Source organism: Cetorhinus maximus, chromosome 14, assembly GCF_964194155.1.
Source record: "Cetorhinus maximus chromosome 14, sCetMax3.hap1.1, whole genome shotgun sequence".
NCBI classification, from domain to species: domain Eukaryota; kingdom Metazoa; phylum Chordata; class Chondrichthyes; order Lamniformes; family Cetorhinidae; genus Cetorhinus; species Cetorhinus maximus.
Window position 1 is genome coordinate 98,124,129 of NC_135892.1, and position 25,799 is coordinate 98,149,927.

Genomic DNA, 25,799 nt, shown 5'->3' on the forward strand with positions numbered 1-25,799 from the left:
GACCGCCGCCCACGATCGGCTCTGCACCGCGATTTCAAGTGGGCGGGCCAATTAAAGCCCGCCCTGCGTGGATCGCGAGTGGCAGCGCTGAGCGCTACCTGTGCGGGCGGGAGGAGGAGGAGGGAGAGCCGGGCCTCGCGCGCAGTTCGCGCATGCGTGTGAAAGAGCGCATCAACCTTCGAGTCAGCTCTGTGCCTCTGTTCTTTATAAAAAAATTAATAAATGCAATAAAAATTTAATGAAACATGTTCCCTCATGTGTCACATGAGATGGGACACGTTTTTAATTTCAAAATAAAGGTTTTATTTAATTTGTATTAGCTTTAGGAAACCTCATCCCGCTCGTGGATGAGGTTTCCTAAAAAATGTAAAGGCCGCTTGGCCTTTTTGCCTGCCCGCCAACCATTAGGTTGGACGGGCAGCATAAATTTCAAGTTAATTAGCTTGTTAATGGCCTTAATAGGCCTTTCAGCTATTGGCGGGCGCACGGCCGACTCCGGCATGCACCAGCCAAATGAAATATCACGCGTCATATTACATTTGGGCGCGTTGGCTGCACGCCAAAGGTAAAATTCTGGCCATAATGTTTTATAACCGGCCCTTTATGCTCATATCTTTCTTAACTTTAAAAATAATATCTTGTTCATTCTTAGAACCTTCATCATCCTGGAATTGTAAATCTTGAGTGTATGTTTGAAACTCCTGAAAGAGTCTTCGTCGTCATGGAAAAACTCCATGGAGACATGCTGGAAATGATTCTGTCCAGTGAGAAAAGTCGGCTGCCAGAACGTGTCACCAAATTTTTAGTCACACAGGTAACTTTTGTTTGATTCTGTTCCTTCAACCCCATCCAGCCCCAAGCTCTCCCAATGCCAATAGACTTCAGTGTAAGTATCAGTCACATCCCATTTGATTATAAATGGCTCTCATTCTACAATCACTGTCAGAAGTTGAGGCTATTTGAGAAGTTAACCCTTTGTGCACTGAAAGGTAATGCCAGCTTTTAGAATACAATCAACTTTTTAAAAAAAATTCTAGATCCTAATGTCACACCCCATCACACTTCTTGCTTTTAAGGATTCAGATTTTCCTTGAAAAACATTACTTCCTGCCCGAATACGCAGATAGGTGTAACCTGTCGTTGTGGTTTTTTTTCCATGAGAAGAAGGTGCAATGAACAATTTGAATTGACTGACTGGCTTTCTGATAATTCCTACATTCCCCAACAGCTTGTGAACGGTCATTAACAGAATCGTGGGTGTGAAGCCATTTTGTCCTCCATGGAGTTTACTCCGTGATCTTTTGCACGGTTTGAAAGCAGTGCAGATATGGGAAAGAAAAATTGTAAACCCTGATGCTTTTCAGTTTGGTTTACAGACAATTACTTTGTTGAAGACCACACCAGCCATACTGATATCTCTGTAACAAAAAGAAAAATACCTGGAAAAACTTAGCAGGTCTGACAGCATCTGCGGAGAGGTTCTGGTGAAGAGTCATACGGACTCGAAACGTTAACTGGGCTCCTCTCCACAGCTACTGTCAGACCTGCTGAGTTTTTCCAGGTATTTTTGTTTTTGTTTTGGATTTCCAGCATCTGCAGTTTTTTGCTTTTATCTGGTATCTCTGTACGTTGGTAGAATCTTTATTTTCAAACCAGAATAGCAAAATATTCACTGTTACACAAAATTAATGCTTCTTGACACCTCCATGCCATTAGGAGTTTGGATCAATGTTAACTGAAGATACCTTGCGCAGCAGTTACCCAGCATATTGATGTTCAGTGCGGGAGTGGAAGATCTTGGGCATAATGAAGACTGCAAGAGAGCATGCCAGGAGCAACACCAGACTTGGTTAAAAATGAGATTTCAACCCCGTGAAGCTACATGCATGCCAGGCGGAAGCAGTATGCGAAAGAGCTAAGCCATCCTACAACCGGCAGATCAGATCAAAGCTCTGCAGTCCTGCCACATCCAGTTGTTTAACTGTCTACCACTGTTCACAACTAACCGGAGGAAAAGACTCCACAAATATCCCCATCTCAATGATAGGGGAGCCCAGCTCATTGGAGCAAAAGACAAGACAAGGCTGAAGCATTTGCAACCATCTTCAGCAAGAAGTGCAGAGTGGATGATCCGTCTCAGCCTCCTCCTGAGGCCCTCTGCATCACAGATGCCAGTCTTCAGCCAATTTGATTTACTCCACGTAATATCAAGAAACAAATGAAGGCATGGGATAAGGAAAAGACTATGGGCTCTGACAGTGTCCTGGCTATATTGCTGAAGACTTGTGTTATAGAATCATAGAGGTCTACAGCACAGAAAAAGGCCCTTCGGCCCATCAAGTCTGCGCCGGTCAAACAAGTACCTAACTATTCTAATCCCATTTTCCAGCACTTGGCCCATAGCCTTGTATGCCATGGCATCGCAAGTGCACATCCAAATACTACTTATATGTTATGAGGGTTTTTGTCTCTACCACCCTTTCAGGCAGTGAGTTCCAGATACCCACCACCCTCTGGGTGAAAAAATTCTTCCTCACATCCCCTTTAAACCTCCTGCCCCTTACCTTAAATCTATGCCCCCTTCACCAAGGGGAAAAGTTCCTTCCTGTCTATCCTACCTATGTCCCTCATAATTTTATACACCTCAATCATGTGCCCCTTAAATCTCCTCTGCTCCAGGGAAAATAACCCCAGTCTATCCAATCTCTCCTTATAACTAAAACTCTCCAGACCAAGCAACATCCTGGTAAATCTCCTCTGCACTCTGGTCTAGTGCAATCACATCCTTTCTAAAATGCGAATTCCAGAACTGCAGGCAATACTCTAGCTGTGGCCTAACCAGCATTTTATACAGTTCCAGCATAACCTCCCTGCTCTTATAATCTATGCCTCGGCTAATAAAGGCAAGTGTCCCATATGCCTTTTTAACTACCTGTCCCGCTACCTTAAGGGACTGGTGGACATGCACGCCAAGGTCCCTCTGATCCTCGGTACTTCCCAGGGTCCTACCATTCATCGTGGTTTCCCCTGCCTTGTTTGTCCTTCCCAAGTGCATCACCTCACACTTATCCGAATTAAATTCCATTTGCCACTGATCAGCCCATCTGACCAGCCTGTCTATATCCTCCTTTAATCTAAGGCTATCCTCCTCACTATTTACCACCCCACCAATTTTCGTGTGATCCGTAAACTTACTGATCAGCCCTCCTACATTCAAGTCTAAATCATTTATATAAACCACAAACAGCAAGGGACCCAGCACCAATCCCTGTGGAACCCCACTGGACACAGGCATCCAGTCACAAAAACACCCCTATACCATCACCCTCTGCTTCCTGCCACTCAGCCAATTCTGGATCCAATTTGCCAAATTGCCTTGGATCCCATGGGCTCTTACTTTCATTATCAGTCTCCCATGCGGGACCTTATCGAAAGCCTTTCTGAAGTCCAAGTAGACTACGTCAAGTGCATTGCCCTCATCTACACACCTGGTCACCTTTTCGAAAAATTCAATCAGATTGGTCAGACATGACCTCCCCTTAACAAAACCATGCTGACTGTCCTTGATTAATCCCTGCCTCTCCAAGTGTAGATTAATTTTGTCCCTCAGAATTACTTCCAATAGTTTCCCCACCACTGAGGTTAGACTGACTGGCCTGTAGTTCCCTGGTTTATCCGTTCCTCCTTTCTTGAATAACGCTACCACATTGGATGTCCTCCAGTCCTCTGGCACTTCCCCTGTGGCCAGAGAGGTATTGAAAATTAGTGCCAGTGCCCCTGCTATCTCCTCCCTTGCCTCAATCAACAGCCTGGGATATATTTCATCCGGGTCTGGAGATTTATCTACTTTTAAGCCTGCCAGACCACTTAGAACCTCAAAATAGTGGCCAGTGCCTTTATGGTCAGCATTACCCAGACGATGGTTTCACTTTGATGTCAGCAGTTGCATTTAAATGCCACCGGCTGCCGAAGTGGGATTTGAACCCTTGCCCCCCCGGACATTGGCTTGGACTTCAGATTAATAGTCCAGGTACATCACCACTATACCACCGTCTCTCCTCTTGCTCCAGAATTAGCTGCATCCTTAGCCAAGCTGTTCTAGTACAGCTACAACACTGGCATCTACTTGACAATGTGGCAAATTGCTCAGGTGTGTCCTGTCCACAGAAAGCAGGACAAATCCAACCCGGCCAATTACCACCCCATCATTCTACTCGCAATTATCAGCAAAGTGATGGAAGGTGTCATTGACAGCGCTATCAAGTGGCACTTACTTAGAAATAACCTGCTCACTCACGTTCAATTTGGGTTCCACCAGGGCCACTCAGCTCCTGATCCCATTACAGCCTTGGTCCAAACATGGAAAAAAGAGCTGAACTCGAGGTGAGGAGAAAGTGACCGCCCTTGTTATCATGCAGCATTTGTCCAAGCGTGGCATCAAAACTGAAGGCAATGGGAATCGGGGAGTGGGGGAAGCCCTCCACTGGTTGGAGTCATACCTAGCACAAAGAAAGATGGTTGTGGTTGTTGGAGGCCAATCATCTCAGTCCCAGGACATCGCTGCAGGAGTTCCTCCAGGTAGTGCCCTAGGCCCAACCATCTTCAGCTGTTTCATCAATGACCTTATGATGGAAAGATGTAGGGATTTTTGCTGCTGATTGCACAATGTTCAGAACCATTTATGACTCAGATACTGAAGCAATTCGTGTAGATATGTAGCAAGAGCTGGACAACATTTAGGCTTGGTCTGATATTGGGCAAGTAACATTTGCACCAAACAAGTGCCAGGCAAAGACCACCTCAGAAATGGTTAGGTTTTCTCTTGTTGAAGTTGGTCATTGATGTTTAATGGCGTTACCATCGCTGAATCCCCCACTATCAACATCCTGGGGTTACCATTGACCAGAAAATGAACTGGACCAGCCATGTAAGTACTGTGGCTACAAAAGCAGATCACAGTCTGGGAATTCTATGGAGAGGACTCACCTCCTGACCCCCACAAAGCCTGTTCATCATTTAGAAGGCACAAGTCAGGAGTGTGATGGGAATCATTTCCACTTGCTTGGATCTGCAGCTCCAGTCGCACTCAAGAAACTTGATACCATCCAAGACAAAGCAGACTGCTTGATGGCACCTGATCCACCACTTTAAACATTCACTCCTTCCATCGCTGATGCCCACTGGCATCAGTGTGTACCATATATAAAATGCACTGCTGTAACTCGCCTCCTTCGACAACACAGTCCAAACCCATTGTGTGAATGGATGTTATTTTTAATATTTTTGGGGAATATTGTGTTATTTTGTAAAGAAAGGTGTGTGTGTGAAAGAGATTTAATTAAGCTGGGCAAGGGATTGATAGGAGTCAATTGTCTGGGGGATTTAAAACATAAAAAGGACATAAGTGTTAAGTTTGAGGTGCAAGTAAATAGGTTAGATCTAGCATTTGAATTTTTAAATAAGTTGAGAGTTTGGATATCAAAGGGGAGTCAGAGTTGCCAAGAAACATGTTTGCATCTTGCAGGAGTTCCATAGGTAAATAGTTATGGAGATATTATATTTTATTGACCTGAAAGCAAAGACAAGATAGAGACATAAAAGATTTTATATTTGGAAGGATTTGAGTTTCAAAAAGGTGTGAAAACAATGGAACCGGAGTTGAAAGGGAAAAAGTGGTATTTTAGAGTTATTGTGGAGAGCTTAGCTAGATATACCTGGAGCTGTTTGAGTTGTTGAGCTATAGCTGGAGTTCTGGGCTAGGAGAGGATACCATTTGAACCAGCCATTCAGTCAAGCCAGGAAAGTCTTGGGCTGCAACAAGCAGTTTTATACTGAAGTGGTTTCCGCCACAGAGTGGAAGAGGGTAGCGATCACGTGGTACGCCTTTATTGAAGCTACAGTAGCTCACCTTGTGTAATGTTACTGGACTTTTTTTTTTACAGTTAACATCTATGAGGGTGTGTGGCCTGGAGGTGTTTACTTGTGGATCTGACCAAGTAGAGAGTCTTTTTGGGAAATGTTTTGTAAGACTAAGTTTAACTGTGTAACTGTAGTCTTGTGTGCTTAAGTTTTCTTTATTCTTGTTAATAAAACTTCTACTTTTAATTTTTTAAATCACAAAAGTGTCCCTGGACCTCTTACTGCTGAGATTGGTACGCCATCTTCCCGTTTTCAGATTACAAAAAAAAGTGTATGGCCTGTAAGCCAAGTTTCCCTCTGAGATTTGGTTTGCGGAGCAATTAATACCAGATGTGGCCATAACACCATGACCTCTACCAGCTAAAAAGACAGCAGATGCATGGGAACACCACCACCTGAAAGTCCCTCCAAACCACACACCACCCTGATTTGGAACTTCATTGCCATTCCTTCGCTGTCACTGGGTCAAGATATTAGAACTCCCTAACAGCACTATCAGCGTACCTGCATCGGATGGACTGCAGCTAGCTCAAGAAGATGGCTCATCGCCATCTTCTCGAGGCCAATAGGGATGGATAACAAATGCTGGCCTTGCCTGCAACGTCCATATCCCATGAAAGAATAAATTAAAAAAAAGGAAAGACAAAGAGGTGGAATAGAGATAAATAACCTTTAAAAAGGGAGAAGTGTTGACACGTTGTGTCCCTCCCTTCCCATAACATTGAAGTAGTATATGAGCAGACGTATAGAGAATTGTCATAGTTTTTCCTGGCCTGCAGATGTAACATTTTTTGAGCTCTTCCAAAGAACCAGTTTTGGCACAATGACCAAGTGTGGCTGTCTTCTGTGCTGTATCATTGAATGATTCTAACTTTGATTGAAATGGTATGAATAGCCGATTATAGCGATTTACACAATTTCTCTGGCCTAAGGTGATGTGGGGGTGGGGTGGGGCGGGGGGGATATTCTGCTGAAGTTCTCATGGGAAATTGGGAGAACCCCCACAGAAATTCCAGAAGCTTGTGTTTTAAAGTCCATATCGTTCTTTCTCAAGAGTGTGAAATAATCACTGCAATGTATGTGGGGGAGAAATTTGTAGTATTGTATGTTTTTTTTTGTCTGACTGTATGCAAATATTATAAAGAGAGATAATGCTTTGTGAGGTTTTGACTTTTAATTTCCCTCTCTATTCTCTGTAAAGTTTCCCAAGCTGAGAAGGTAGTCAGGGTGTCTGAATTGTGGACTTCTACCTATTTGCCAGTCTCACTATTCACTCGGTGATACACAGAGGGGACAGTCTGCTTCTGCTTTGCAACACCTCATAGCACCATGGAGGTTATGGACTAACTTTGTGATGAACTTCCATCCTGGTATTCAAGAGTGGGTCATTCGGGATTATTCACACTCAATTCATTTTGGGTGTCCAGTGTCACATGGTTTTCATTTTTTGTAGCTTTACCTATGATTAACTGATGCAGCAATATTACTGGATATTTTTCATTGGTCACAAATAAAGCTAGGAAAAGTATAGTATATGTACATTAGCTAGACAGGAATAGGTAGTTAGAAATGAGTTTTACTTTTTTTGGTTTATTAGTAATAGGATTGAATATAGTACCAGTATCATTCACCTTAATCTTTCGGTGCCTATAATCATCTTGTTCTTAAACTCTGGGATGAAAACACTTCTATCTCCCATTAAGTTTAGCATTGTATTTGCCTGGATATCTTTTACTGAATTTACCCTTTTTTATTTTAAAGATTCTGGTGGCATTGAGACACTTACACTTTAAGAACATTGTACACTGTGACCTGAAGCCCGAGAATGTACTACTTGCCTCAGCAGATCCTTTCCCTCAGGTGAGTGTTTTTTTTATTTATTCACAGAATTTGGACATTGCTGGCAAGGCCAGCAATTATTGTCCCATCTATACAAGTGAGTGGCTTGCTAGGTCATTTCACAGGGCAGTTAAAAATCAACCATTTTGCTAGGGGCCTAGAGTCACATGTAGGCTAGCCAGATAAGGACAGTAAATTTCCTTCCCTAAAGGATGTTACTGAACCAGATTGCTTTTTATGAAAATCCACTAGTTTCATGGTCAGCTTTACTGTTACTAACTACTTTAATTACAGATTTATTTAACTGAATTTAGCTGCTGTGATGGGACATGAACTCTGGATTACCAATCGGTATGCTACTGCACTCCATACTGTACATTGTTTTGTCAAAGCAGCTTTTATTTTGTAATGTCAGCTCTCACTCTCAATCAAATCTCAACCATTGCCAGTTTAAAACCATCAATTTATTAAAATCAGTTATGTTCTTTATATTTGTGTTTCTTAAGATTTTTACATTGTACTTTCAACATGCCTGTTGAGTAAACTCACTTGTTTTATTGTGTCAGCTCATCCATGAGATATCAGTTGTAAACTACAGCCTCAATGCATCTCCTCTGCACTTCTCTTTATTTGATTCTTTAGAATATTATTGTTTAAACAATGGTGATTAACAATATGTCAGCGTTATTGGTTTGCAGGTGTCATCGAGTTTGTATAGAGTCAAAATTGAATCACCATGTATTAATGACTAGCATTTAGATTAACTTCAGTTTGCTGCTCTTGCACTAGCTCCTCCTAACCAGTGATGACTCCTTACTGTGTAGGCAAAAATAATAATACCTCTACCATGAGCTGAAGTACGTTGAGGATAGTGATGCTGTTTTGTTTCTGTTTAATTTTTTAAAAGGGTTTCTGGTATTCACACTGTAACTCATTTCACTGCATAATGAAAATACGTGGGTTTAAGCCTGCAATTTTGCAGATGTTAATGCAAATTCTCTTCCATATCTCCTGATAGATCCCCAAGTGTCATATTATGTTGACTTGGAAACATGGCCTTAGATGCCTCAATCACATTCCCTCAATATCCAATACAAACAATGAATCAATAGTGGAAGCTAAGTAGAAAACATTGCATAATAATAGAAAAGTCACTTGCGAGAGCTCAACCTGAGCAGAAATAAAAGCCACTTAAATGATCTTGTGCTGCATCCAACTAATGGCAGCTGCTAAACTGCTGGATTTATTACATTGTTACAAGTGCATCAGTCCAAAATAATTCATTACCAAGCAGCACATTACCTGGTTTCAATACTGAAAAGATCTTGGGTCAGCATAGCCAATCCTTATATTTCTCCTCTTTTATAAAATAAATCTTTTTTTAAAAAAAAATATCCATGGTGATTGCACGATACTACAAAGTGAAAAGCTCAGTTAAGATTCAGGTCCCACCAATGTAAAGTCACCTAAACCAGGATGGTACAAAAATCTGGATTGCATCCAATAGCAGCTCCCTGCCCATTTTGTTTGTATCATGTGATACAGAAATAATTCATGTTAGAAAACTTTAAATATAAATATAATTAGTATACAGGGAGCTAAACTGAGGCACAGATTATGAGCTGGTTTTGCTGACAGTATCATTTGTTTTCCCCACACTGTTCTCTATTCTCGACTCAGACATTGTGGCATCGTGTGCTTTAGGTAATAATTCTTTGTGAGCAGCTTTTATTTCTTGAAAGATGCAGTGCTGGGGAATTGTAAATGTTCCTGATCCAAGCATAGAACATTAGCTGATTTTAGCTCAGCACATTAAATTTAATCCATCCACTGACATTTTACCCCAGAAGCAATGTCACATTTTAAAATCATTTGACTTCTGTACAACAGACATTTCTGTTTAATGTTCCCTGCTTTTAATTATATTGAATGGCAGGATGAATGATTAAAAGCACTGTACTATATTGATTTGCAAATTTGCTATTTTTGTCCCTTCTACAGAAATCTTGGGTAACATTTTTAACTACTTGTACCTTATCGGAATTTAATTGTACAAAATGCTTGTCTTGTATTCTGCATTGTACAACAAGGCCTTTTGGTGAAGATTCTGGTTTTAAATCAGATTGTATAATTTCAAACATTTTTAATAAGCTAGTTGGATAGATTTAGGAAACTAACTGCAAGTAGAATTGAATCATGAGCTGTAACCAAGTCTGCTAAAGGTTTCCTGAAATCGCTTGTTAAGTTATTCTTCAAAAGCCCCTAACTCCCAAGTGCGCTATTCTACCAGAAACTTTTGAGTGATACAATAAATGCTTGTACGACAGTGATTTCTCATGATATGGAGAGGTCCCAGGCTCAATCCCTGGTCTGTATTAAGTTAGCCAGTCTCAGATAAGGGTTGTTTGCAATTGAGTTCTATATTCCCAAGTTAAGGATAAAGAATAAAAGGAAAAATATTCCCAATTGGTGTCTAGCAACTCTTATCAGAAATACAATGCAGAGGACCTGGTTGGACTTTACTGTATTAGCATCCACAGTCAAACAGTCTACTCCCTATTTCACTGGTGTCTGAATGTGAGATTGTTAATTTAAACGAAGCACAGTCAATTTGCTACAGTACCAGAGTGTTGCTAGCATCCCCTAGTTTTACTCCTGGGAATATATGAACAGGATTAGACCACTCAGATCCTCGAGTGTATTCCACCAGGGAGAAGGGTGGCATAGTGGTATTGTCACTGAAATATTAGTCCAGTGTTTGAATATTAGTAAAGCCCAGACTAATATTCCAGTGACAATACCCAGGGTAATGCTGTGGGGACCCAGGTTCAAATCCCACCACAGCAGATGGTGAAATTTGAATTCAGTAAAAATCTGGAATTAAAAGTCTAATGATGACCACGAAACCATTGTTGATTGTCGTAAAAACCCATCTGGTTCACTAATGCCCTTTAGGGAAGGAAATCTGCAATCCTTACCTGGTCTGGCCTACATGTGACTCTTAATTGAATTTAATGTGGTTGATTCTTAAATACCCTCTGAACAAGGGCGGTTAGGGATGGGCAATAAATGTTGGCCGAGCCAGCGATGCCCACACCCCATGAATGAATAAAAGAAAAAAATCACTGAGACCATGCTTGACCTGTATCCTGAATCCACCTGCATCCACTTGTCTTGGCTCCATAATGTTTTATATTCTTGGCTATCAAAAATTGATCAATCTCCGATTTAAAATTATTTATTGAGCCAGCGTTGACTGATTTTTTGCGGGACAGAGCTCCACTTCCACAATGCTTTCTGTGAAGAAATCTTTCTCCCACCAGCAGAAAGATTTTCTATTTACCCTATCGCAAGGCTTCCCCCACCGGGGGGTCGTGAGATGAAATTTTGGGGGTTGCGAGTTCCACAGTAACAAAGGTTACAGTGAAGCTCCAACCAAGTGCTAACATCTGCAAAGCCCTTTTAAATCCTTGCATTTTTTTAAATGGTGGACGTGGCCTAACTGATCAGTCTTTCAGGCCTGATTCCTGCTCCAAAAAAGCCAGTGAAAAGGTAGGTACACTTTATTTAAAAACCCTGCAGTTCAAACAACACCCTGCTCTCTCAGCCCAGCGCCCCCAACGCAGCCTCACTGCTTCCCCCCCCTCCCCACCACTCCCACATGCTCTCACAGCTCTTCCTCTCCTACTTTATTTTCACAGCTGTATTCCCCCTGCCTGGCTCAAGCCTGAAGATGCGGTTATAGTAGGAGAAAGTTTGGGAAGCATTGCCCTATCGATTCCTTTCAAAATCCTAAAAATCTTAATCAAATCGCCCCCTTGGCCAGGATTTTACAATCGGCGTGCGGGGGCGGGCCCGACTTGCCTGCACATAAAATGACGGGCGATGACATCGGGCATACGCCCCGACGTCATTGTGCTGTCCCGCGATGTTTCGTTTGGTGCCAGAGTGGCTGCGCACCCACCGATAATTAAAAGGCCTATTAAGGCCATTAAGGAACTAATTAATTTCAAATTCACGCTGCCGGTCCAACCTAACAGTTGGCGAAAAGGCCAAGCGGCCTTTACATTTTTTTAGGAAATCTCATCCACGAGCAGGATGAGGTTTCCTAAAGCTTTTAAAAATTGAATAAAACCTTTTTTAAAAAATAAAAACATGTCCCATCTCATGTTACACAGTCACATGTGAGGGGACATGTTTCATTAAATTTTTATTGCATGTATTTATTTTTTTCAAAAGCGCTTCAGTCTCCTTGAGGCAGCCCCATACCTCAGGGAGATTGAAGCGCTCTTTCGCGCACATGCGCTAAAGAGCGCTGGACCCGACTCTCCCTCCTCCCCCCACCCGCACAGGTAGCGCTCAGGGCTACCGCTTGCGTATTACGCTGGGCGGGCCTTACTTGGCCCGCCAGTGTAAAATGGTGGTGCAGAGCTGATCGCGGGCAGTGGTCGTCTCTGTGACCGCTCCTGCCAAGCCCACCCGACACGGGAAAAATTCAGGCCCCTAACTTTCCATACTTAGGGGGATACATGCCAATTTCATGGGGAGACAGTGGCGTAGTGGCAGTGTCACTGCTAGTAATCTAGAAGCCCAGGCCAATGCTCTGGAGACACTCAAATTCCACTGTGGCAGCTGGTGGAAATTAAATTCAATTAATAAATCTGGAATTAAAAGCTAGTCTCGGTAATGGTGACCATGAAACCATTGTCATTGTCATTGTCATAGAAACCAATCTGGCTCACTAATGTTCTTTAGGAAAGGAAATCTGCTGTCCTTACCTGGCTTGGCCTACATGTGACTCCAGATCCACAGCAACGTGATTGACTCTGAGATGGCCCAGCAAGCCACTTAGTTCAAGGGCAATGAAATGATGGGCAACAAATGCTGGCCTTGCCAGCGACGCCCAAATCCCATGAAAGAAAGAAACAAAAAAGCTTGTGTTATTTCACTTCATAATCTAACCCTTGGAACCTGATAAGATCCTGGTGAATCTGTGCTGCACTCCATCCAAGGCCAGTGTATCCTTTCTCAGGTGCAGTGCCTAAAACAGTACTCAAAATGTGATCTAACCAGGGCTTTGTATAGCTGAAGCAAAGCTTCCTCCTCTTTATATTCCAGCACCTCTAGTTAGAAAGGCTTACACTCCGGTAGCCTTTTTTGAATTTTTTTTTTGTACATGACTTACTACATTTTAGTGCTCTGGTTACGTGGATCCCTAATTTCTCTGGATCCCCACTGTTCTTAGCTTTTCGCCATTGAAATAATACTCTTGCCTATCCCTTTCTGGGCCAAAATTGATAACCTCACACTTAACTCCATTCAAATCCATCTGGCATGTTTTTGCCCATTCATTTAATCTTATGCTCCCCTCTATGCTGCTTACTATTGTAGAGGCTTAAAATACAGAATACAGTGTTAACGTTGAACTTGTATAAAATCTTTTGCAGCAATCAGTGATGTTCGCATTGTTGAGAACCCCAATATAGCGAAGATTTAAAAAAACTGATGGAAAATATGAAGTGTAGATTATCTAGGATGTTACCTGGGATGAGGTTACAATAATGAAGAGAGATTTGAGCATTTAGAATTTTTTCAGTGGAAGGTTAAGGGGTGATCTAACAGGAATTGTCAAGATTATGAAGTGTTGCGACCAACTAAATAGTGATGGGTGTTAAGAAGGTGCTAAAATCAAGACACAATTTTGGATAGCCACAGGAAGTAAAAGAGGTTTGAAAAATTGTTCTGTACGTCCATAAATTTTTTTTTAAAAGGAAATTCGACATTTGCTTGAATTAGAGGAATACTAAGTGCAGTGAGCCAGAAACTGGCGTTGGATTAGGTGCCATGTGGAGAAAACACCATCTATTTGTGGGCCAAATGGCCTGTCTCTATTATCTGTGGACCTATGGCCCAGCCTAGCATACAGGCAGAACCTTAAACAGTAATACTTGTTACTTCAAAATTAACTCCTACAAACAAGCTATGACTTCAAAATGCAGATATTGGTGTATATTGTTTGAAGCCATTCTTGAATTAAGGTTGAACTTTTATCTTTGTTCGAATAAGCTTTGACATTCTCCTTCTAGGTAAAGCTCTGTGACTTTGGATTTGCACGTATTATTGGTGAGAAATCATTCCGACGATCTGTGGTGGGAACCCCAGCGTACCTTGCACCAGAAGTCCTCCGGAGCAAAGGCTACAACCGGTCCCTTGATATGTGGTCAGTGGGTGTTATAATCTATGTGAGCCTCAGTGGCACTTTCCCATTCAATGAAGATGAAGATATTAATGACCAGATTCAAAATGCAGCATTCATGTATCCACCAAATCCATGGAAAGAAACCTCTAGCGAAGGTAAGAGCTTATCCATTTCCTAATTAGTATATTAAGAATGTGCATGATGATAGAAACTGTGGATATGTAATTGGTGGACTGTAGCTTACAAGCCAGTTGTTGCTCAGGATGCTGCACTCCATTAGCCACGAGTGAGGGATTTTCTCTGGTTGTCTCAGAATGTGAAATTGAATTGCGCGCACAGGTTTTTAAAGGGGACTGCAATCCATAAAATCTTAACAACCATGATAAGATAATTGTGTAGTTCTTCAAATTATCTACTCATCTTACATAATCATCCTCATCTACATGTTGTCCCTTGGCAATGTCATCCATAGACATGGGGTAGCTTTCACATATACACCGACGACACCCACTTGTATCTCTCCATCACCTCTCTTGACCCCTCCATTGCCTCTTTGCTGGCAGGCTGCTTGTCTGATATCCAGTCTTGAATGAGCCTCGTCTTCAGCTCCTGTCACAAATTCCACTGATTCCATTCCCTCTCCAGTCGTAGTCTTCACCCCTCACTATCTTTGGCTCCCTCTACAATTCACAGCCTGAACACACTGTTCCTCTGGCTTTGGAATCATGTGCAAACTGGCTACCAAGTTTGTCTACACAACAGTGACGACTTCAAAAGTGATTCATTGAATCGGGATATTTTGAGGATGTGAAAGGTGATATATAAAAATGCATATTTGTTAGTTGTTTACCTCCATAGCCATTACTTCAGTCTGAAACTTCTCATGTTGAACATGAGGCAGAATTTTATGGTCCCCCACTGGTCAGTTTGCGGGTTGGCAGGGGGTGGGGCCCAAGTGGCCTACCTATCGCCATCCTGTCTGCCCACCCTGACCTGTCCACAACATTACATGGGGTGGGTGAGGCCTAGGGCAACCTGTCCACTCGGCCCTTAAGTGGCCAATTATTGGGGTAGGAATTCAGGGCAGGATGGAAGCCTGGCAGGTCACTTTGTTTGGGTATGAAGGGTGGTTGTTTCCTCCTTCAAGGGCCCCCTTTCCACATTGCACTCTTCCCCAACCCTGCCCAAGCTCTGCACCCCTGTGGGTGCTCCCTCCCTCCCAAGTGAGGGGTGGAAGTCCCATCTCCAGCCAATTAAAACTCCCCGGAGTATTAAATGGCTGTGGGACTGCTGTGATGAGCAGAGATGTGTTCTCCGATGACTCTTCAGGTGGTGGGGCAGGAAACCCTTCCATCTGAAGAATCTTCCCCTTTGTGTTTAGAAACCATTATTCCTAAATTTAAACCAGATAAATAATTTTTTATTTGCCAACATTTTCTCATGAAGTAAAATGATAATGCAATTACACAAAATAACTGAGGATCAAATTGGGTGAATAAAGAGATGAGTTGGGTTCCTGTACAGCATCTTTTATGAAACAGGACGTTCCAAAATGTTTTACAACCAACCAAGCACTTTTGAAATGGAGTCACTGTTACAATGTCAGTAACTCAACCCCAATTCAATTTGCCACCCTATAATTAGACAATATAAATATACATTGGTCCAAAGTCTGATGTCCTGTTATTACATATACATGGTTGAGCATTGTGCTCTTGTTTTTGTGCTTTGCTGATTTGTTCAGGACATCACACTAATACAGTGTATTTTACCTCTTTTGATAGCCATTGATCTAATTAACAACCTGTTGCAAGTAAAGATGAGGAAACGTTACAGTGTGGACAAGTCACTCAGCCACCCTTGGCTACAGGTAAGGTGGATGTTGCATGATTTACCGGAATCCTTCTGGTTATATAAAGCACTAAATGTGATTTTTATATTCCAGTTTTGAACTCTAACGCTGGTTGCACAAACCCAAATGCTCTTTGCTGGTCCTATAAGTGATAATAAGAGAAGCATTTCTTGCCGTTTGAGGATCAGCAAACTCAGCTCTTGACCTCATTACAGCCTTGGTTCAAACATGGACAAAAGAGCTGAACTCCCGAGGTGAGGTAAGAGTGACTGCCTTTGACATCAAGGACACATTTGACCATGTGGCATCAAGGAGCCCTAGCAAAACTGGAGTCAATGGGAATCGGGGAAACTCTCTGCTGGTTGGAGTCATACGTAGCACAAAGGAAGATGGTTGTGGTTGTTGGATGTCATTCATCTCTGCTGCAGGACATCACTGCAATAGTTCCTCGGGGTAGTGTCCTCGGCCCAACCATCTTCAGCTCCTTCATCAATGACCTTTCTTCCATCATAAGATCAGAATGGGGATGTCCGCTGATGATTGCACAATATTCAGCACCATTCACGTTCACTCAGATACTGAAGAAGTCCATGTCCAAATGCAGCAAGACCTGGACAATATCCAGGCTTGGGCTGACAAGTAGCAAGTAACATTCGCGCTATACAAGTGTTAGGCAATGACCATCTACAACAAGAGAGAACCCAGTCATCGCCCCCTGATGATCAATGACATTACCATCATTGAATCCCTCGCTAGCAACATCCTGAGGGTTACCATTGATCAGAAACTGAACTGGACTAGCCATATAAATACTGTGGCTACAAAAGCAGGTCAGAGGCTTGGAATCGTGTGACAAGTAACTCACCTTCTGAGCCCCCAAAGTCTGTCCGCCATCTACAAGGCACAAGTCAGGAGTGTGATGGAATATTCTCTATTTGCCTGGATGAGTGTAGCTTCCACAACACTCATGAAGCTTGACACCATCCAAGACAAAGCAGCCCACTTGATTGGCACTACATCCACAAACATTCACTCCCTCCACCACCGACGCACAGTAGCAGCAGTTTGTACCATCTACAAGATGCAATGCAGGAATTCACCAAGGCTACTTCAACAGCAACTTCCAAACCCACGACCACTACCATCTAGAAGGACAAGGGCAACAGATAGATGGGAACACCAACGCCTGGAAGTTCCCCTCCAACCCACTCACCATCCTGACTTGGAAATATATCGCCGTTCCTTCACTGTCGCTGGGTCAAAATCCTGAAACTCCCTTTCTAGCAGCACTGTGGGTGTACCTACACCACATGGACTGCAGCGGTTCAAGAAGGCAGCTCACCACCACCTTCTCAAGGGAAATTAGGGATGGGTAATAAATACTGGCCAGGCCAGCAAAGCCCACATCTCGTGAATGAATTAAAAAAAAAATTGGTTCATGCAGCCAGACTTTGAATTTTTACTGCGACCAAATCTAAATTGTGTTTGTTGCTAAGGTTAAAGTTTCCTAACTTTTCCCTTAGATTTCATCCATTTGTTAAAGGAGTACAAATTACTTCGCCTGTGTATTCTTTTACCTGATTAGCAGTTTCAGAATGGTATTAAATAGATCAAGGCAGATGATGTAACTTTCACACTGTGCCAATGATTTGAACACTGAGGTGGTGCAACGTTGAAATGCTGAATGATGTAATAAACTTGTTGCTCTGAGTGTTACATAGATTGTGCTTTATGTCACATATATCTGGCACTTGTTATAAGTTTATGGAGATGGGAGTTAATCTTCAATCGTTGGATTTTAAAAGGTTCTTATCGCTCAGACTTGAATCAAGTGAATAATTTGTTCACTTGTTATGTTTTATTAGATAAGAATGTACCGAAATCTGTGAATTCACCATTTTTTCCCTTTGTGTTCCCAAGTGTTTTGGTGTTAACCAAGATTTAAATGTTCTCTTGTCTACCTGCTTACAGGATTATCAGACATGGTTGGATCTCCGAGAGTTTGAGACCAGGAAAGGAGAACGTTACATCACCCACGAAAGTGATGATGCGCGTTGGGAAGAATATTCCCTAGAACACTGTCTGCAGTATCCCAAACACTTCATCATGGCACCAAATCTGGATGATATGGAGGAAGATCCTTAATGTATCAAACTGGGCAAATTGCCGTGACTGAATAATATCACAGCTGTGTTGTGGAAATGTACTGCCACTGGGGAAAAAGGAAGCCAAGACTTGTTGCTGCTTGTTGCACAGCACAGCCAAAGTGGATTGGATACTGCCCAGCTCTTTACATCAATCAGCCCATGTGACAATGAGGGGAAATGCTGTAAATGAAGACTGTGCAACCCTGTAGCATATTTCAGTTGCACAGGTGCAGACTTGGTGACTGGTGTTTGTGGAGAAAGAGGACAAATGAATGCTGTGAGCTTTAGATTTTAAACCAAACATTCCTTTTCTGGTATTTAGCTGGTTTAATCCTATCCACCCAAGTACCTCTCTGGTAACAAGTCACTTTGTACCAAGCCATAAATTTACTTGTTTACTAAATGCAAAGCTAGATCAGACAATCTCTTTTTCACAAGTGTTTTTTTATACTTCTAAGAGATGGAAAGTTAACTGCGAAAAAAATTTGTCCATTGTAGGACAAGGGCTATTGCTTGGACCAAATTCAGTTTAAATAAGGATCTCTGGTTAATAAGGTTGGTTGGCAGTTTCAGAGTAAATCACAGTTTGTTCCATTTTGTACACTCAACTGTCTGATTGTCTTTACATGTTCTCTCCAGAGATGGTCATAGTGGTATAGACAGATCCTGGTTGCTGGGACAGTATTACTATATGAAGGGTCTCTTTTTAAAAAATGACAGTATTGCTTTCATTGATTGCATTGTGAAGCTGATGTAATCGAGTCACCAAAACATTCTGATGCGTAAGTTTTTAAAAAGTAAATGTAAAGCTGTACCATCTCTTTGCTAACGCTGAGTATAACATTGGCAGACCAATATCTCCAGTAGTCATTCAATTGCTGATCGATTTGTACTGTGGTTCAAAATATGACAATTAGTGCTACAATAAAGTGACATCAGTTGGATTAGAATGAAGAAATGGTGCTAAAGGAGGAATACTGGAGTCCAAAGCCCAATTATAAACAGGACCCATTACACCGGATTAAGCTATAAACTCTAGAGTGGAGCCTTGGTGCAGCTGTGGGGAGTGCAGTTTCTGGGATTTAAGCTGTAATGACCTGTTATAATGCACTCCTGTCACCAGAGGGCACTGCCGAGACATTTTGCTTTGTAGGTGCCAGGAAATCTATGACTTAACTCCCATCTGGTTCCGGTGTAAGAAATCTGGATTTGTCATATCGTAATCACTTCATAATAGTGGAAGGGCAAATCCCACTTGTGTGAAACCCATCACTTTTAACCGTTGTAAGATACCAGTCTGTGCTGCCGGTCTGTGTTCCACCAGTTGAGGATGTGTCACTGTTCTGTCAGCTGCTATCAGTCAGTTAGCAGCAGGAAGCCAGTAAGTATTACTTTATGCCTGCGTTTGAACATTCATGTGAAGATCTTTGCCATATCCTTCCAACCAGAGAACCACATTAGTGGAGATACAAGCAGAGGAATAATGCTGTTTATGATATCAGAAAAGTCCACAGTCCCATCAGAAGTGAAATCCTTGGCAGCATTATGACAACTCCAAACTCCAGTGATTTGCTCCTTTACAGTTGAGGCAGTGCAATTCTTATGTTGTTGAGGCCTTTGACTTCGAACTTCATGTAAATACAAAAGTCTCTGAACCAGTGGGGGGAGGCAGTGATTGCGTGGTGGATGCGGGTAGGGGAAGTTTTGCTGTTCCCTTTGTCTTGTCTCTCGAGCAGTTTTATCATGAGTTTTTCACTTGACTTACAGAACTGCCTAAGTGAGGCAAGCATGAGTTGAAAGATATCATGTTCATTATTATATTGAAATGCAGCCTGGGCAGGACAGAGAAAGAGGCACCTTTTTTACTGTTTGTCCGATCTAAACTCTTGGAGAAACGACACATGACACAATGCATAACTTGCACAAGACAGGCTATGTGCTTCATAAGGTAACATGAAATATATAAGCCAACCCCCCTGAAAGTAGCACCTGCTAGTGACCTTACTGTATGTATGCACTGCGATGTATATATGAGTCTGAGATCTAATTGACGTTAAATATTCCACTCATACATGGTTTTATTCAAAAGTACCTTATCTTTTCCCTCCTGAAGTTGGATGACCTTTTTTTAAATCATTTGGATTCAATTTCAGCAGTTTGCTTTTAATCAGATGTGCACCTTTGACAAAATAAATATCTTGGCACCACAACTTAGAACAGCAATCTTTTAAGGGTTAGAAATGATTGGTGAAAAACAATCGATTTTAAAATGAACAATATGAATCCTATCACAAATAGCAGTCGACCAATGCTTTTCAATTTAGGCTGGCCTAAAGAAGAGTACTGATTGGTTGGCAATCATTTAAAGTCCATACTCTTTCCGCCTCCCAACACACATAAATATCCAGGCCTCTTGACCTCTGAACCTTCAATTGCTCAGTGTCCATGCTGCTGCTGTGAAGTTGGGAAGATCACAGGTAGCACAAATCAGATTTGGAGAGGTTATCTGGCTGTATTAGCAGACTGCACTCTCTCATTTGTTTGAGACTGGACTGCTGCCTCTTCCTTGCCTCTTTTGTTCCACCGCTGGAGACTAATGAATGGATTTAAAAAGTTAAATTCTTGGTAAGTTGGCGTATTCATAGCTCTGCAGTGTCCCTGGCAAAGGGTGTCTTGAAGCCAGTTTTTTTTTGTGTGTTTGGGAGAGGGAAGAACCTGTGTTGCCCATGTGCAAGTAATATCTTGCATGGGATGTGTTGATGTTTACACTAAACCTCAATCTATTCAAGTAGTGTAGTAAGGGGGGAGGGGGCAATCCCTGTTTCTCAGCAATAATTATCATTTGCTGTAGTATTGTTGCATTACACATTTTTCAATAAATTTGGGCTGTATTTTCTGTCCATTTTACAACCTTGGTCAAAAGGCCCATTTCATTGTATGCAGGTAAACCTGAAATAGTATGCCACAGTGAATTGGTTTCAGCGTACATCCTTATTTTCAAATCCCATTCATCGCCACATCCCATTCTACTTGAGAAATCTTCTCCAACCTTCAGTCCCAATCTGCAGTCTCTATCTCTCTGCCTCTGGATCACTAGCTCTGGATTTACTGCATCATTAGAGACGGATGTTGCAGCCACATACACCCCTGGCATTCTCTTCCAAATCCACCTCACCTATTACCCTTCTCCATGCTTTTATACGGCTGCTAAAAACCTCTTCAACTGTGCCTTAGATCACCCTCCCCAACCTCAAAACTACTTTATTTATTGCTAATGTCTACCTCTCCCTTCTGTAAAATTTTAATATGCTATTTTATGTGACGAGTGGAATAGAAATGCAAGTTGTTGGCCAACTATTTTTTCCACATATTAAAACAATTGGCCTTCTAAAGAAAAATGGCACATTGTTGTAAAATAAAAACGCATTTAATTTAACACGCAGTGCTGTATGGGCCTTTGAGTTCATTTGAAAACCTGTCTATTTTAAGATGCTGTAACTTTTTTTTTAATATGAAAATAAATTCGACCAATCTGATTTGCGGCTAAAACAAAAATGATCAGTTTTCTATCATGCTGCAACTTCCAAAAAGAATTTAATTGAAAGATATTAATTAGTACTGCCGTATGATGGCTGTTATAAAATTGGGTTCAAAGAAAAGGTTCGTATATGAGGAAACAACGTGTAAAATTCAATGTGGATTTTCTATGGAGTATTTTGACATTAAAAGTGTCCGGCACATTCACGATGCTGTTTGAGGCGATAGTCAGTCGTAGAGCAAATAGAATAGATAAATAAGCTATGATTTTACCCTTATGCGATGCGAGAAAGATTTTCCAACATTTTGTATGCTTAGATTTTGTACAGATGCACAGGGACCACTAAATTTGAATACTGCTTACTATAGTGTTTGTTGCTATTGGAATACCTAAAAAAAAGGCAGAATGATATATTGAAGCACCAGTTGCAATGAGACCAAGACTTTACCTGAGAAACATTTTTTTTTGTTTGCATTTTGTGAACTTGCTGCCTGCAAAGTCGAAGAAATGTATAGTTGAGTTTTAAGTATTTTTTTTTTGAGGGGGGAGGAACTCCCATTTTATGCTTTAGTTTTAGACTGTTTTGCTTATATGTGTGTATTTAAGTGTGCTACACTTTGTCCTGTGTTAGTCACAATAGTGTGTTATTTGACTAAATAAATCATGCACTCCAGTACTGGAAGATAATATAAGGAGTGAAGTAAACATGTTATAGTCACAAACATTCCCAAAAATAAACTTTACCCAGTGGCTTTAGCTCTGGTTTCATATATATAGTTTTATATGTTGAAAGTGTGATGTCTGTTGTATTCTTTGCTCTAACCATTTAATTTTAAGTGCAATTTTGGCAAAGGAAAAACATTTAAGTTTAGAATCTATTTTAAAGATTTAAGATATTATCAAGAACAAGGTTTATCTTATTTTCTGAACCTATTATGATTAGGGGTGTGCAAATATATACCAGTACTTGGATTGTGACCTTGTGTAATCAAATTATTATAAAATTTTAATAAATGGAGCACAGCTAAAAAGATATGTCATATGACATATTTTGTACAGCCAAATACTATGTTGTGGATTCTGCTTGGAGAGCAGTTTTGGTTTAGCATCAGAGTTTGGCTGCACACACCTAATTATCAACCGGAATCAAACTGGGCACCAGAAAAGGTACAGAAACAAAGTTACCACGTTGGTGGAGCAAAGAATGTGAAATTCAAGTTTCCCTTTAAATTTGAGTTGATTTAGGAAATTTTCTTGAAACGCAAAAACTACGTGGTTACCAATCATGGTCATTGTAAAAATGCTTTTGCATTCCTTGTCTTTTACCTATTTAATATGGTTATTCTTTCGTTGTTACTGTTTTTCCTTAAGACACGCTGAATGTTCTGGAGTTGGTTTGTCAAGGCAAGTAAATGCTACATGTTTGGTAGCTCTACGCTGATTAGTAAATTAAACTGTGTTTGTAGGTTGTGCATTCCCGATTACATAAACAAGCAACTGTTTCCAATCTTACTGTTTGTTGTTCAATTTTAGTGATGTGTCAGTGCTGCTGTATCTGTTATGGTCCAATCCAGCGCACTCAACAATGTTGAGGTATAGGCAATGAACAGAATAATGCAACTCTGCATCATTTTGAGTGGTAAATACACTTGCTATAAGTTATAACCACCTAGAATTAATAGAAAACACATTTTGAAAGGAATCTGTTTAAATAAGTTGTCCCGACATTTAATATTGACTATCTTTACAAGACCATAGTTGGTCTCTGATAATTGATAACAATTCAACTCCATTTTAAAAACTGCACTGTTAATAGAAGATTCGAACAGTTCTTGGCTCACTAATGCATATAGAATAGGCAGATATTTGTTCACAAAATATGTACTAGGGCAAAGATACTGAGACTACACCAGCGGTGTCGGTAAATCCTATTACCAATAAAAGAAATCATGCTCACAGCATGACTTGAGATATGTATGTCATATTACCCATGCCATATACCTGGGTTCTGGTACAGACTATAATAACAAAACTGCTGCAAGTTTCCATTTTTATTAACATTACGTCCCAAAAAATTAATTGCAGCTTGCAGTTCAAGGGCTAAAAATTAAAGATGAAACCAATGTGTTTTAATTTAGATTTTGGGACATTTTATGTTAAAGGCGCTATATAAATACTTGTTGTAGAATTATTTTTTTGCATTGGCTTATCCTACAATAATTGTTGCCTTTGTGTGTTTGCTTCTGTGCGATTAAAAAGAAATTAAATTTTTGCATGCCCAGTTTTGTGCTGAATAGTCATGAGATACTGGAGGTGGTTTAATAAGGGCTCTCCAGCATCTTTACACTGCACTTTAGCTGGTCAGTGTAGTTGCTGTGGTCCGTACTCATTGTTGTGAAGTGTGATGGAAATTAAGGAACCATAGACTTTAGACAACAGCACAAAGGACCAATTTATGGTGTCTGTTAGGGAAATATTTACAGGCTATTCCTGAGAATCTTTACATCATCAGTATTGCCACTGGCTTGGCAGGAGTCTTATGGAAAAGTGTTTTTGTATATTTTAGTACCTACAGTTTAATAAAACTCTAATTGTAATTTCAAATTGTGCTAATTTTACTTCATTATTGCAAATTCCAGGTGTTTACAGAGCTTAAACAACAACTCACATTTATAATGCTTTCAATCTGAAGAAAAGCCCCAAAGCATTTCACTAAAAGACACAACACCATTGTCATAAAGAAAGAGATTTGGAGGAGTGAACAAGTGCTTGATGATCAAAATGGGTTTTAAGAAAGTTTTTAAAGGTGGACACATCTAGAGGTGAAAAGGGGTTCAGGGAGGGAATACCTGAGACAGCTAAAGGCTCCATTGCCAATCTTTGGACAAAAAAGGATGGGGGGGAAGCACAAATGCACAAGCCATCAGAATCAGAAATGGAGTACACAGGAGGACATCAGAGGTAGTATATGGCTTGGTTGTGATTATATAAATGAATGTAAGGATTATAAATACAATACGTTGGAGGATAGTAAACGAGTGTGGATCAAGGATTGAAATATTGGGCGAGTAGGATTGAGACAAAATGAGGGACTCAGGATTTGGACAAGGCGGAGCAGGCCATCAAGAAGAGCACTGAAAAAAATCACGTTTAGAAGCGACAAAGGAGCCGATAATAATATCAGTGAAGAGATGGAGGTAGGAGCAGAAGTAAGAGAGGTAGTGGATATGGAAGAAATTGCTCTTGGTGATGGAAAAGTTGTGGGGTTTAAAGTCAGCTCCTATTCAAATAGAGTACCAAGATTGTGAAAGGTCAAGCTTGCATTGAGAGGGTGCCCAGAGAAGGATTTAATAGAGGCAATGAAGTGGAGTTTGTGCATGGGAGGGATGGAGGTGGGGGAGGGTGGCTGCTGAAGATGCCTTTATAGTCTTCCAGATGTTTAGCTGCATGAAGTTCTGATTCATCTAGGACTAGACAAGCAGTCTGATGGCATGGAAATGGTTGAGAAGTAGAGCTGGGTATCATCAGTATATGATATGAAAGCTGATTGTGCCTTCAGTTGTATCATTGGGGACAACATCTGAAGGACGATGGAGGCCAAGAATTGATCCTTGGGGGACTATGGTACTGGGGGAAGAGAAGCCTTTGCAAGAAATGCATTTTATTGAATTCTGCAGAAGGTTTGACCAGCGATAATGTATTACTGTTGCAGTCACAAACAATATTACACTGGCTAGGGCTGTTAGGTGGAAGCCAAACTGGGAGTACTATTGGGAAGAAGGGCTCAGAGATGGAAGACATGGGGCTGGATTTTATGTGCCCCCGCCAGGCGTGTTTTCAGCAGGGTGGGTAGGGGGTACGTAAAATAGGTCGGGTGGCTAGCCCATCACCTTCCTGGGAGCAACGAATGCAGTAGTCTACTGCATTCGTTGCTCCCAATGCGGTCTCCTCTACATTGGAGAGACCAAACGCAAACTGGGCGACCGCTTTGCAGAACACCTGCGGTCTGTCCGCAAGAAAGACCCAAACCTCCCTGTCGCTTGCCATTTTAACACTCCACCCTGCTCTCTTGCCCACATGTCTGTCCTTGGCTTGCTGCATTGTTCCAGTGAAGCCCAACGCAAACTGGAGGAACAACACCTCATCTTCCGACTAGGCACTTTACAGCCTTCTGGGCTGAATATTGAATTCAACAACTTTAGATCTTAAACTCCCCCTCCCCCCATCCCCACCCCGTTTCTCCCCCCTCCCTTTTTTTCAATAATTTATATAGATTCTTCTTTTCCCACCTATTTCCATTATTTT

General features: G+C 41.3%; 1 protein-coding gene across 1 annotated transcript in view; it reads left to right on the forward strand.

Moving 5' to 3' along the window:
• The window catches only part of prkd3 (protein kinase D3), a 396,357-nt gene extending 372,259 nt beyond the window's left edge, over positions 1-24,098 (forward strand). The window contains exons 16-20 of the mRNA XM_078557299.1: positions 653-814; positions 7,681-7,779; positions 13,845-14,112; positions 15,742-15,827; positions 17,781-24,098. Coding sequence (XP_078413425.1) covers positions 653-814; positions 7,681-7,779; positions 13,845-14,112; positions 15,742-15,827; positions 17,781-17,954 — 789 coding nt within the window. The 3' untranslated portion in view covers positions 17,955-24,098. The remainder of the gene's footprint in view (positions 1-652; positions 815-7,680; positions 7,780-13,844; positions 14,113-15,741; positions 15,828-17,780) is intronic.
• Positions 24,099-25,799: the final 1,701 nt, after the last annotated feature.